This window comes from Syngnathoides biaculeatus, chromosome 4 (assembly GCF_019802595.1).
Source record: "Syngnathoides biaculeatus isolate LvHL_M chromosome 4, ASM1980259v1, whole genome shotgun sequence".
Taxonomy (NCBI): Eukaryota; Metazoa; Chordata; class Actinopteri; order Syngnathiformes; family Syngnathidae; genus Syngnathoides; species Syngnathoides biaculeatus.
The window spans coordinates 4205777-4218638 of record NC_084643.1 but is presented as its reverse complement, the minus strand read 5'-3'; the positions used below and the strand labels follow the sequence as shown (position 1 = coordinate 4218638).

General features: G+C 47.6%; 1 protein-coding gene across 1 annotated transcript; it reads right to left on the bottom strand.

Annotated features, from left to right (window-relative positions):
- Nucleotides 1-87: 87 nt before the first annotated feature.
- Nucleotides 88-11892, bottom strand: ccdc92 (coiled-coil domain containing 92). Its single transcript, XM_061817933.1, has 4 exons — nt 11419-11892; nt 6671-6815; nt 4278-4319; nt 88-3288 (listed from the first exon to the last, which is right to left on the bottom strand). The coding sequence occupies exons 2-4, from the start codon at nt 6804-6806 to the stop codon at nt 2480-2482; spliced, it is 987 nt and encodes a 328-aa protein (XP_061673917.1). The 5' UTR covers nt 6807-6815; nt 11419-11892; the 3' UTR covers nt 88-2479.
- Between the last annotated feature and the right edge of the window lie 970 nt (nt 11893-12862).

The following is a 12862-nucleotide window of genomic DNA, read 5'->3' as shown; positions in this document are numbered from 1 at the left end:
TTAACGCTAATAACATGAATTAAAAATGGTGGGGGTTGTACTTGAAGCCGCGAAGCGCATGTCAACAGCGACACAAACGACCAGGCAACCAAAAAGAGCTTTATTGTGCGCATTGATATTATTAGAAGACAAGCATTATGTGAAGAGCAGATTTTTAAAGTGACAATTCCTATCTTAGCTATGGTCGTATTCTCTAATAAAGAATCAATTAAAAAAAGGAATTCCTTACAAATTTACAGCCTAGTAAGTTTAATTATACCACCAAATCTTATGACAGCAGCGCTTTTGCAAATGCCCTCTCAGCACAAATTACATGAAGATAAGGCAGACGTTTCCGTGCTTATTATCCTCCCTGGAAAAACATTTGCGCGATGACCTACAGCTCACGAAGAATTCCAAGCATAAATAGATGTGCCGCCCCCAGTTGACCTTGACTACACAACCTACCGTTACATTATTATCGTGACATTGCAAGGAGGTGAAAGACATTCAGAGCGTTGGCTGAGCCGTGGAAGTTGTGGACGAACGTGAAGCGGAACTACGTGCGGCAAGCGGCCGCCGACCCCGAGGCGAGTACGAGAAACATTTGGCATGCTTTGCGCTGCGGTAGGCCCGTCGAGCGTTACGTCACACGCGTGTCAAACGCCAGGCCCGGGGCCACATCCCATCCGCCACATCGTTTTTTTTTTTGTGGTCCGCTGAAGTCCGTGGACTCACAAATCCTCTTCACTTTTGACACATTGGAAACATTTTTTGATCCCGATCTCTATTTCATAATAAACTGTATGAACAACTTTTTTACTGGCTTTTGATTTAGAATGCAGTTATTGTTCTTTTTGTGTATGAATTGAACATTTAGCCCATATGTGACGGCCCTCCGAGGGAAACCGTGCCTAGGATGTGGCCCGCGGCACAAACGACTTTGACACGCCTGCGTTCCAACATTTTCATTTTACGTTGCGGTGTTTAGCGTATAAAGCGGCCTGCGCGGTGCTCGGGCTCCTGCCTGCGTGGCTCTTGCGTGTCTTTTGGTATTTGCACTCCTCACAAAAATTTAGGCAGATTAACCGTTCGGCTAACATTTCAGGATGATCCCCAAAACGGACTCCCGCATTTATGGGAGAACTTCAGAACTTTGTCATGCATTTTACGATGTTTCAGTACTTTTTGCACAAGTTGCTGTTCTCTAATAAAGAACCGAAGAGCAAATCCACAAATCAATTAGAATTTGTGTTAGGGTTGCAACTAATGATTATAATCAATGAACAACTTTTTATACTCCCATTTCTTAATCTAAAAACAGGACATCATATCAACTTGATTCTGATTCAGTTACTGCACAGGTGTCAAACTCAAGGCCCGGGGGCCAGATGCGGCCTGGCACGGCCTTTTATGTGGCCCGCAAAGGCATGATTTTTTTTTTCACGATTTTTGTTCAAATCTTTACCAAAATTTCAAATTGTCATATCATAAATGGTGACGTTGAGGTATTGCAAACATTTTTGTGTTCCTAAACACAAACAATAATTGAGAAAACAATTATCCTTGATTTCTGATTCCAAAAATAGTTGATAACTTTGTGTAAATATGATATGTCAATTCAAGATTTTCATGGTTTCAGTCATAATGGCCCTGTGACAGAAACCCTAACAACAATGTGGCCCGCGATAAAAATACGCCCGACACCCCCGAGTTACTGATTTGGTCAAAAAAAAAAAAAAAACACCGGGTGTGAATTTTATATTTAGGTAGCGCCAAGCCCGCCGCACACCGAGCGATGGGGCCCGACCCGACTGAACTTGCCTAACTTTTTTTGGCCGCTGTTTTTGGGGTGAGATGGCAGTTGCAGGATGTAGCGACAACAGCCCACGGAAATGCGTACGAGCCTTCACATACGAAAAATGTATTTCCGCGAGAGACCCGAGCTGGCTGCCGCAAAAATCAAAGGAATGTGATATATTAAGTATAGAAGTTTATTGCGCTAAAGCGCGCCCACTGATCGATTTGGTCAGTGGCAAAGTTGAACTGTGACAACTGTAGAGGTCAAAGTGAAGTTCACCTGTCGAGGTTACACAGTGACCTCCGATATTTGTGGGGGCTCGGCACAGAGATCTGCCACGAGGACTTGATGTCCGACCCAAAAAGTTTTAATCTCCTAAAGAAGTCACAAGTCTATATAACTCCTGCCTTTACTAAATGGAAGTTCCTTCGCTCACTTCAACATAGTTACTTGGGACCAAGACGGAAGCAGATGGTGCCAAGACACTGTTTGTGTTTTAGACACGGCTTTGCCCTGGGCACCCCCACCCCCAGAAAAAGTCTGAATTTGTGTGTCAGCTAATGAAAGAGGACGCGATGAATTACCGAACGGTGATCATCTGCAGGCTTCGGCGTCGCGCATTTTAGGTTCATCCTGAAATTTCACCGAGCGTTTTGTGAGTAGTTTTTGTGCGGGTGTGCGCGGACGGGTGCAACGGCTTTAAACTGTCCTGTCGGCCCCAGAACGCTTCCGCACAACCTTTTCCTCTTTCACCTGGTCCACCGCCAGAGTCTCCAGCTCAGCTTGGCGTGGGACCGAGCGAGGGGATCCGTGGGGGATGCGGTGAGCCACGCCCACGTGAGCCCCGTACTGGCGGTCCCGAGCCGGGCTGCGACGGGAGCCGGCCGAAGCCCCCGGGGGCTCGGCGGACGGGCGTTCCGAGGCGATAGGAGGGATGACGGCGGGTCGCTCTCGTACCACCTGCAGATCCGGAGACTCTCTGCCCGCCTGCAGGAAGGGCGTCGGGTCGGGCATGGCGTCGACGGCCTCCCGCAGGACCACCCGCTTGCCGTCGGCGCCGAGCCGGTACACCTCGGTCAGCTCGGGGTGGAGAGGCTGCGAGAGGCTCTTCCTCATGCGGCGGCGCGGGGTTTCGGGCTGGCCGTCTTTGGCGGGCGGCGGCGCGGGCTTGAAGGAGGCGACCGGGCTGACGTTGGGGCTGCCCTCCGATGAGCTGCCTGCCAGAAGTTTCTTCTTGGTGGCGTGAAGCTGCGAGGTGAGGTAAGCGATGGTGCCGGCTCGCTGCTCCAACTCTCCGGACAGGAGGGCCAGCTTGTGGCTCTTCATCTTCAGCTCCTCCAGGTACTTCTTCTCCCGCTCCTTGATGGTGTTTTCCAGGACGAAGATCATGGCGTTCTTCTGCTCCAGGTCCCTGAGCAGCTCTGCGTTCTCCTCCTCCTTCTTCTTCAGCTCCGCCTCCAGCTCCTCACACCTCCTTTGCAGCTCTCGGCATCGCGCCTCGCCGCTGTCTGCACGAGTCATACCAACCGGTTCGAACAATGACGACAACGGACCCTTTTTGGGCGTTTTCAACAATCGCACGAGTACGCATAGCGTTGAAACTAGGGCCTCACAAGCATGCTGTCAAAAGACATCCTTCTGTTTTTCGAGGGCTGACACGATATAATAGCAAACGTTTCCTGTTTTAGGTCGATTCGCAACAGTCAACAGGGGTTAACAGTTCTTGGGTTATGGTCAGGGGTCACAACGTGAGGATCGGCTGTTGTGCCTGCTTCTCACGGAGGACATTAACTGAAGCGAAGTGAGATGCGCATTCATGATTCCGACGCATCCCAGAACGTGGCTAGATTTCTCGCCAGTCGCTTTTGAGTCGGGAAGTCGGCAGATTTAGTGAGAAAGTCACCGAATTAGCAGCGCCGCATCCAGAATTCTCAAAGTAATTCCGGGTTATTGTCGTGCTCGCGTAGGAAAGCGAAGGAAGGTTCCGCAGTAAAAACGAGAATCTGAAGCGGCTCTCGATACGTGCGCATCCTCCTGCAAAGCCGGATGATGAAGATCTAATTAACGGACCGCGAGAGTCCGGTGGATCGGAAGCTCGTGTCTCACATTACAGCTATGGCCAGGACCCGACTTTCCGATGACCTTTGTTGACACGTTTTCAATGATTTTTTGTCTTTTTTGGGAGGAGTGTGGGGTTTTTGCCTCCCCGGCTATTCAACCACGGACCCGTGGGCCAGTATCGGCACCAGAGTCACAGGACACCACGGTCAGGTGGGGCACGGGGCGCTCGCCACTGAGCCGACAGATCGAATGAACGATCCAATGGGTCCCAGAATGCAACAATTCAGATTCCTGCACTATTTTAATCCCCCGTCGTACGCAATCAGATTTTGCAGACTTTTTGCAGGACGGCGATCGCGACCCGATTCAAAGCAGTCTCTTCGATATGATGCATGTTAGTAGAACTGGAGGGAGGCGGGTCGCAAAGGGGGCTTACCTGAAGGATCGGAACTTCGTACGGTCAGCTCATACGTCAGGTCTGTGAAAATACCAGCATGTTATCATCAGGCAGGTCGCGCTCGCCTTTCAAGCAGCTACTAAGTCCACTGGCGCTTGGTGCAAAGTTTGCGACTGATCTTAACGTGATTGTTTTTCGTTCTGGCGGCATCCAGTGGACGATCCCCTGCTGATTTTTTTTAAATTTGCTTTCTTACAAATGCATTACAATTTCCATGCTTGATTATGGAAATATGCAGCTACAGATCAGTCAGGAATATAAAAACAAAGTGCACAATTTATTGAGGGGTTAATTAGTACTTGTCGGAGAAAGCCTTGCAGCGAGCCAAGTGACGAGACAAGTTACAGGTGTCAAACTCAAGGACCGGGAGCCATATCGGCCCGCCACATGATTTTATGTGGTCTGCCAAGGCAAATCACTGTGTCAACTCCCATGACTCTTGGTCAAATCTGTACTCAAATTTTAAATTGTTATATCTTAAATGATAACGTTGAGATATCGTACGTATTTTTGTTACCAAATATGAACAATAGTTGAAAAACCCATTCGCCTTGATTTCTGATTCCAAAACTAGTTCATATATCTCAAGTGTAAATATGATGAGGCGATTGAATAATTTTATGTTTTCACAATCATAACGGGCCTCTGAGGGAAACAAAAACCCCACCCAGCAACTCTTGCCCCCTCCTTCCTATCCATAATTTTCAAAACTGTTATAGACTGTGTGTGCAATAACCTCTCTAATTCACAATGGCGCCAAAGCGCAGTGCTGATATTAAAGCTTCCCGGAAGCACCCATGGGGAAGAGGAAGATGCGAAATGAGAGGATTGTTAAAAAAGGGAGCTGCATTTGTTTTGTGGAAAGCGGATTGCAGAAAAATGGGCCGGTGACTGAGGAAGAGGAAGATGATCGGCGAAAAAGTAAAACTTTTGCATATGATCAAAGACGGCTGAAGTTACACTTTTGTGGTGCCATTATGGCGTGAACGAATCAACGGCGCGCTACATAAAGGATGATGTGGTAAACATCCGTAAAACCGCTTCAATAACTTTTAATAAGGAAGCAAAATGTTTGATGATTAACCTCAAGCTGCAATGAGGAATTGACCCTCTCGATGACGAGGCTTTTCGGCAAGCAAAGGTTGGTTTGAAAAATTTCAAAAGCATGTGACAACATAGTACGAGCTGTTGAGTTTAGAAATTGTGTTGACGAGGTTATATCATTGTACAGGGTGTTGGATTAAATAGATTAATTGTACATAAAGTTATTTCTTATTTGCTCTCTTGTTTTGCTTGTAATGCTCTTTTGCTATGCTTAATATGCTTACATTGACTCTCATTTGCTTGCTTTATCAACACACGGTTGCTTTCTTTATCACGTTTGCTGTGTTTGTTACATTTCGGGCAGCTCTAAGGAAATAAAAAACAGGATTCGTGGAGATGTGGCCAGAACGGGCTAGAGATGGTGAGAGAGACCATGCCGCGTTTTCCTCTCGAGCAAAAGTTCTTCTTGTCGGAGGAGGGGACACGACAAAAGGAAACGGAAGTGGCGTCACGCCTGCGTAACTCATGCGATGTCACAGCGGCGTGCCGGAAGTGACATCACAACATGTGGACATTCGGTGCTCTACACAAGAAGACGTCACGCATTTGCTTTGTTTGTGACTTTCCGTATTGGTATAAAAATGTTTGTTTTATTGTTATTGTTTAACTAGACACTTGTACTGTTGTAATTTTTGTCTCAAGTATCTTCTTTCGGCTTGTCCCGTTAGGGGTCGCCACAGTGTGTCATCTCAGATGAACGCACATATTTGTTTGGCACAATTTTTACACCATGCAAAGTATAAATGCTGTACTGTTGATTAAATATTCTGGCACCCACACAGCGCCTCCAGGAGAAGTCTCCGAGTGATGAATGCTAACTATAGAGTAACATAATACAGTAAGTGTCTTATAATTCATATTATAAATTTATAATACTGTAAATATTTTTCGGGTTTTCTAATTAAATATTTAACAAAATACCGTCTTTTTGTCTCAAATATTCAAAGTAAAAATACTATTTGCATATTTTAAACATTCTGGTACCCACATAAACATACATCGCCCACGACTTTGCAGTTTTTCACTTTTCACGCCTGGTTCTAGTCCCAATCACCGTGAAAAACGAGGGATTACGGTATTGCTTTTTGTGGTGACCTGAAGGAACAACTTTAACCAAGAAGTGTTCAAAGGATGGAGATCTAGAGCTATAAAGTACAGAGACACCAAAGGAGGACAATTTCTGCTCGTGCGGATGCACCACATACTCTCGAAGCGACGTTAAGTGTACGCGAGCAGGAGGTATGGTTGGGGTGGGGTGGGGGCATCACCTGTGCATTGCTGCTGCAGTCGGCGGATCTCGGCATGCAGTCCCTTCAGCGTGTTGGCGTGGTCCTGCTGGAGGAACAGCAGGTTTTTCTGGGCGCTCTGCAGCTGATTCTCCAGCGTAACGTTGGACGACGCCATGGCTGATTCCTTTCAAGCCAACGCACAAACAAGAAAACAGAAGAAAACAACACGTTCATATAAAATAAAATTAAAAAACTGTTCACATGCGCTCAGGAGACATTTCGCAGCTGGCGGCCTTCGTCGCTATCAAATTGTTTCCAAACTATCTGTCGGCACGGACGCAAAAACGGGGTTGAGACAACCTTGCAAAGAAAATGAGCTGGGTAGATATGGAGCCATGTCCAAGTTCACTAATAATTCGCACCGACATGCCATTTGACCGCTTGAGTAACATCAGTGAGAGATGAATTGGTACTGAGCAGTCGGCAACATCTGCCTCACAGTTCTGAGGTCGCGGATTCAAATCCCGGCCCCGCCTGTGCGCACAGTGTTCTCCCCTCCTGGTCCTCCCCCACACCCCAAAAATATGCACGGTAGGTTCATTGAAGACTGGAATGGTTGTTTATGTCTGCCCTGCGATTGCTTGGTGACCAGTTTAGGGTGTACCCTGCCTCTTGCCCCAAGATAACCGGGACAAGCGTCAGGACGCCCGCAACCCGCTTGAGGATAAGCACAACGGGATGGCTGGCTGGATGGGACAATCTCTCAGAAGTCTCCGTGGGAGAGATTAGTAGTGGTAGAGTTGTGCCAAAGGGGCACGGATGTTCTGAGCTCCTAATTTCAATGCTCGGAGTTAAATCACTACAAGCCGAGGAGTTGCCGAGGCGCGGAAGCAAGTCCATGTCTGGCGGCAGACGTTGGCTTGCTTGTTCTTCGAGTTAAGAGCCTTCCATTTTGCCCGGGTTGCCTCAAGACAAAATTAATTGTGCTCAATACCACAAGATTGACAGCTTTCCAAACGCTCCGTTCAGTCATCTATGAACGTCCCAGAAAGAAATCCACAGCTGGATCACAAATGTATAATTCAACGTCGACTATGATTACAGTCAGATGTTGCGCTAGGAGATGAAATCCTTTATAATGCTGGTCCAGCACCGTGAAAAGTTTGTCCAGCTCTATTTGGACCAAATGAGCAGGACATCGAGGTCCGCTTTTGCATTCTCAGAAATAGGATCGACCCCGAGTTGAGCTGAAAACATGCGCATATTTTGCGACTCTCATTAATTTGATGTGTTCGTATAGCGCTCGCTCGTCGCACCTGAGCTGGATCTTAAGAACGCCAGCCGCCAGCTTTTCGCCCAGAGTCAGCTGGGATAGGTGCCAACACACCCACGACCCTTGTGAGGATAAGCAGATCAGAAAATGGAAGGCTGGATCTCCAAATGAGTGAAACCACGGGTGCGAAACCGCAAGTACGCAAGGGTCCGCATGAATGCGAACAAAGTCAAGTGGGCGGGCGCAGCGGGTGGGGCACATTGAGGGTACACGTGAGGGACGCAAACCTCTCACGGTTTCCATTCGTCTGATACACACACCAGGAAAATGTCCCGTGGCCTCGCACTCTCTGACAACGTCACTAGATTTCAAATTAAATCAATCAATCATTCACATCGCTTAGTGAGGTCCTGAAAAAAAAAACAAAAAAAAAAACAGCAAAACAAAAATGCATTTGGCTCGCTGAGGAGATGATCTATTATTGATGAAGTCACGTGACGCCCTTCCAGTAAAGCATCGCTCTCATCGCAGCCCCTTCCCGGAACAGCTCTGACTGCGTTCCGCGTTTGTGCTACGCCATGACCTCGTTAACGCGGGTCGTGCCACCGCGCCGACAGGGCGGGGCGCAAGACGGACAGTTCTCAAGGGCAGGACCGTGGAGATAGTTGACTGTTTGGCTAGGACTAGATTAAAAAAAGAATTTTTAAAAATACAGCAGCAAGCAAGTGGAATGTTCCAGATCCAACATGAATAATCAATGAATGAACTGCAGCAGCATGACACATTAGCCACGAGCTAACAACATCAGCACAGGCCTTCAAGGCGGGACAAAACATTCGCTCGCATTTCTTTGACCGAGGCAATTATTTACCAACCGTTGTGATAATGAGGCTCGAAGCTCTCCGTGTGCTTCGGCGCCACTCCCTACCACAAGCGCAAGGAATTTGGATGGATGGGGAATATCTTGCTTTTCTCATTCATGCAATCGAGTCGCATTTTTGCACGTTAGGAATTATGTACATCAGAATCAGAATCAATTCCTCATTCATCGCAGGGTTAGGTTCTAGACCACAAAAGCAATAGGTGAAATCTGTCAAGTAGTGACCATATATTTTGGTCACGTATCAGGATTTTTGGCGCCTATCTTTGTTCATCTACAAACCAAACAAATGAACGGTTTCATATTAGATGGCAGTAAGTACATAGGGCAATTAAGGTATCTACTGTTTGTGACATTTTTGTTTGTTGGTGCACTGTGAGATTTTTCAATTTTCAATTCTTTCGAGGCTACGTAACATTTTGTTGGCTGATTATAAACCGGATGATATTAAAAGTATTTGAACATACTTCAAGCAAGCCTCACTGGAAGTCCTTTCCTGTCCTGAGCACCAGTGACCACCAACACACATCCCCCCTCCCCCCAATTTTTCTTATAGTACAGTCGGCACAATCCACTCGTGTTGTCATCCCCACGGTAACGAGTGTAGTCAGTCGCATTTGAGTTGACAAAATAAAGCCCAATGATGGTAAAAAAACGGGATGTTATCAGAATACAAGATTTTGTTGCACTAGTCTGACATAGTGCAATCGGGAAAGAGCAAATTTGTAGTCTGATCCGTGCATTACGTCATCTTATCTCAGCCATCTTGTACCTCCCATTGCAGAGATGTGTTTTTTTTTTAATAACTTTATTGGCCATCGGATATTTACAGTAGTCGGCGCGGTGGATCTGCTGGTAAAGTGTTGGCCTTACAGTTCTGAGGACCCAGGTTCGATCCCGGACCCGCCTGTGTGGAGTTTGCATGTTCTCCCCGTGCCTGCGTGGGTTTTCTCCAGGCATTCCGGTTTCCTCCCACATCCCAAAAACATGCAATATTAATATTGGACACTCTAAATTCCCCCGAGGTGTGATTGTGAGTGTGGCTGTTTGTCTCCATATGCCTGGAAATTGGCTCGCAGCCAGTCCAGGGTGTATCCCGCCTTCTGCCTATGGACAGATGGGTTAGTGTAAAGCACTGCCCACGACCCTTATGAGGATAAGCGGAAAAAGAAAATGGATGTTTACAGTACTACATCAAAAGACACAAAAGAACACTATATATAAATAAAGCATTTTATGGATTAAGATACACTGTGCACGACGGCGACGTGGAGTAAATCAATAACGCCATTGATCAGATCGGTAAATTATAACATTAAAACAGAGTGGCCAATCAGCCAAAAAATGTCAATTAATGTCCAATTCCAATCAGACTGATACAATTGTTGTAAAGTCTAATTTTGAGGCATTATTTATACATATTTTAAGGCCCCCCAGTCGTGTCCCCACACTCCAATTAACGGCCACCTTCCTCTGAGGTACCTTTTAAACTCTTAAACATACACTAGTTGACCGTATGTACTATACACTGTGTGCATTTTAATCCTTGTGATGTTTTTGAAAAAATGTTTTAAGCCGCATCCCAAAAAACATGCATTCATTGGAGACTCAAAATTTCCCCATAAAGATTGAAAGTGCTCTGCGATTGGCCGGCAACCAATTCAGGGTGTACCCCGCCTCCTGCCCGATGATAGTCCCTTGTGAGGATAAGCAGCTCAGATAATGGATGGATTTTAAGATAGGATGTGTTTATTTTAAGAGGAGGAATGTAGCATACTCGAAATCCCGCAATATGGTGAATTATGCATGATATGAAGAAAAATCTGCAATGCACTGAATTTGCAATAGTTGGATTTCGGTATGACGAGGGAACACTGTGAAAGTAACAAGTTGTCATTAAAAAACACACACAGGTGAAGATCCCTGAAATAAAAACACTTGTTGAGTACGCTCAGGAAGTATTTGGACTTCGGAACTCCCCAGCACATTTCACATGGGCCGAGTGACGGTGCAAGGGTTCGTCACGTGCGCTTGTACTGCATAGTTGGCGGCGTACTTCCACTTTCAGCACCTGCATTGCGGACAGCACCCAAAAAAAAAAAAAAAGTGACGTCGCTGGCGGACGGCCGGGCGGACCGGACCGAACCGGACCAGGACCAGAACCAGGACGTAGTCTCGACGAGGTCCAACCGCGGGACCACTCGGTACCGAAGTGAAAGTGCTAAAAGTAGCCCAGGTAAACAAAGGACCAGCTTAACCTACATTCACGCCGTGTTGCCAACAAGATCAAAAGCACGAAACGCGCCAGTGCTGGAAAGGATGTTCGTGCGTCGCGGACCAGACGCGGTGACCATCGAGGCCCACGGGAGGGGAGCAAGGGCGCAGGGAACGCTGCCATTCGCGTTTCATTCACTGAAGATGGGCAGAGACGTCGAAAGGCATCAGAGAACCGTCGGCGGTGAACGTTTTTCCGGAAGAAAAGACGAAGCTGGCGTCCTGGCAACGTCGCGGGTGGCAGGTGCGCCGCTGCCTGACAAACAATAAAAGGCCTTCTATCGGACCGGGAAGTTCCCCGCGGGACGACGCTTCGTGTCGCGGACGACCACCGAGCAGCACACCGATGACGTCGCTTACCTTGCGGCTGATGCCGGGCTGACCAAAGACGCCTCGAAAGACAAAGACCGAGCCGCGGCGGCTTCAGGAGCCGGAGCCGGAGCCAGCGCCGCCGCCGAAGGCTGAGCTCGATCAGGTTCCCAACATCTCCCTGAGCGACAAGACTAAATAAAGCGATGCATCATGGGAAACCGGGACACACCAGCTCCGCGCCCTCCACAGCCTTTGATGGGTTCTTATTCAATAGCAACGCCAGCACGTGTAAGCAAGCAAACACGCCGTCAAAATGGATTCTGATGAACCATAATCCACATTTCAGCGATGTTGTGAGCGGTTTGCACCAACCGCGTCATCTCAAGGCACATGGTCACAAGCGGCCACGTTGCGCCACCTCGTGGCAGCATTACAAACTGCAACCAAAGCAAGTGGGCCGGGCTGCTCGGGGTGACGTCATTGCACAAGGCCTCCTTTAAGTCTCTTTATTTGCCAGACATGTCACCCCACAGGTAGAGATTTTCACATGGGAAAATATTATTCAAAAATAGCACGAGCGGCGCATTGGCGGCCAGCGTGTCTGCCTCACAGTTCGGACGATGATGATTCGAATCTCAATTCCGGCCTCCCTTTGTACATTTGCCGACAGCACCAGGGGCGATTCTCGGATCTGGGGTTGAGGGACGCTTCGGCACCTCCCGAAACGGGCTGGGAAGGCCTCTGCCAGTCACTCAGTTATCCAGTATATGAATATTATTACATGTACGATGCACAACAAATAACTAAAGTGGTACGATCTGACTACCGGAATCGGCCTCTGTGATGAAATATTCAAGATGGACACGTGCTACTCTTGAGCGTTCGAAGATAAAGGTGCCGTGCGACCCGCTTGAACCCGGCCGGTTCTGCCTCTACGTACTGCTGGAGTGCCCGCACGCCGAGGCCAGCCGCGGTTAGCCAGATCCAAGCTAAAATATTACACAGCAAACAAGTAGGCTGTGGTTTAACAATGCCAGGCAGTTTGAATTCATTTTTATTCATCTCGTAAATTTGAGGAGCCTTTCGGCGCTCTAATGCTGTTTGATAGCAACGAGTTTCAAAATGTGAATAAATGCCAGTCGTCATCTGAGCTCAACTATCGCACCTTGTAGGTCATTCATACACATCATTGGTGGAAAATGCATGTTTGGCGAAGTTTGACCTGCAACCGTGATGCGCACTCGCCAGCCGACGGCGAAGGAGCGCTCACGCTCGCAACTTTGGACACCGCTGTCAATGAACCCGATGTGCATTGATTTATTTTGAAATCTGGGAGAAAACCCCCACAGCCCTGTGCGATATGGTCACCATCCACGGATGGAGGACGTTAAGGTGCAAGCTGACCTTTGACTTTTGAACTTCTAAGCTGGAACGGTAATGTAAGGACAAAGGTGATTTCTAAAAGGCAACAAAATATTGTTTATTGCTTCAA

Bases quoted from the DNA above. Each gene is read 5' to 3' on its own strand.
- ccdc92 (XM_061817933.1), bottom strand. From the start codon at position 6,806: ATGGCGTCGTCCAACGTTACGCTGGAGAATCAGCTGCAGAGCGCCCAG. The intron at 4,320-6,670 runs GTGATGCCCCCA...GTATTTTCACAG, and splicing joins ACTGCAGCAGCAATGCACAG to ACCTGACGTATGAGCTGACC. The intron at 3,289-4,277 runs GTAAGCCCCCTT...TGACTCGTGCAG, and splicing joins ACGAAGTTCCGATCCTTCAG to ACAGCGGCGAGGCGCGATGC.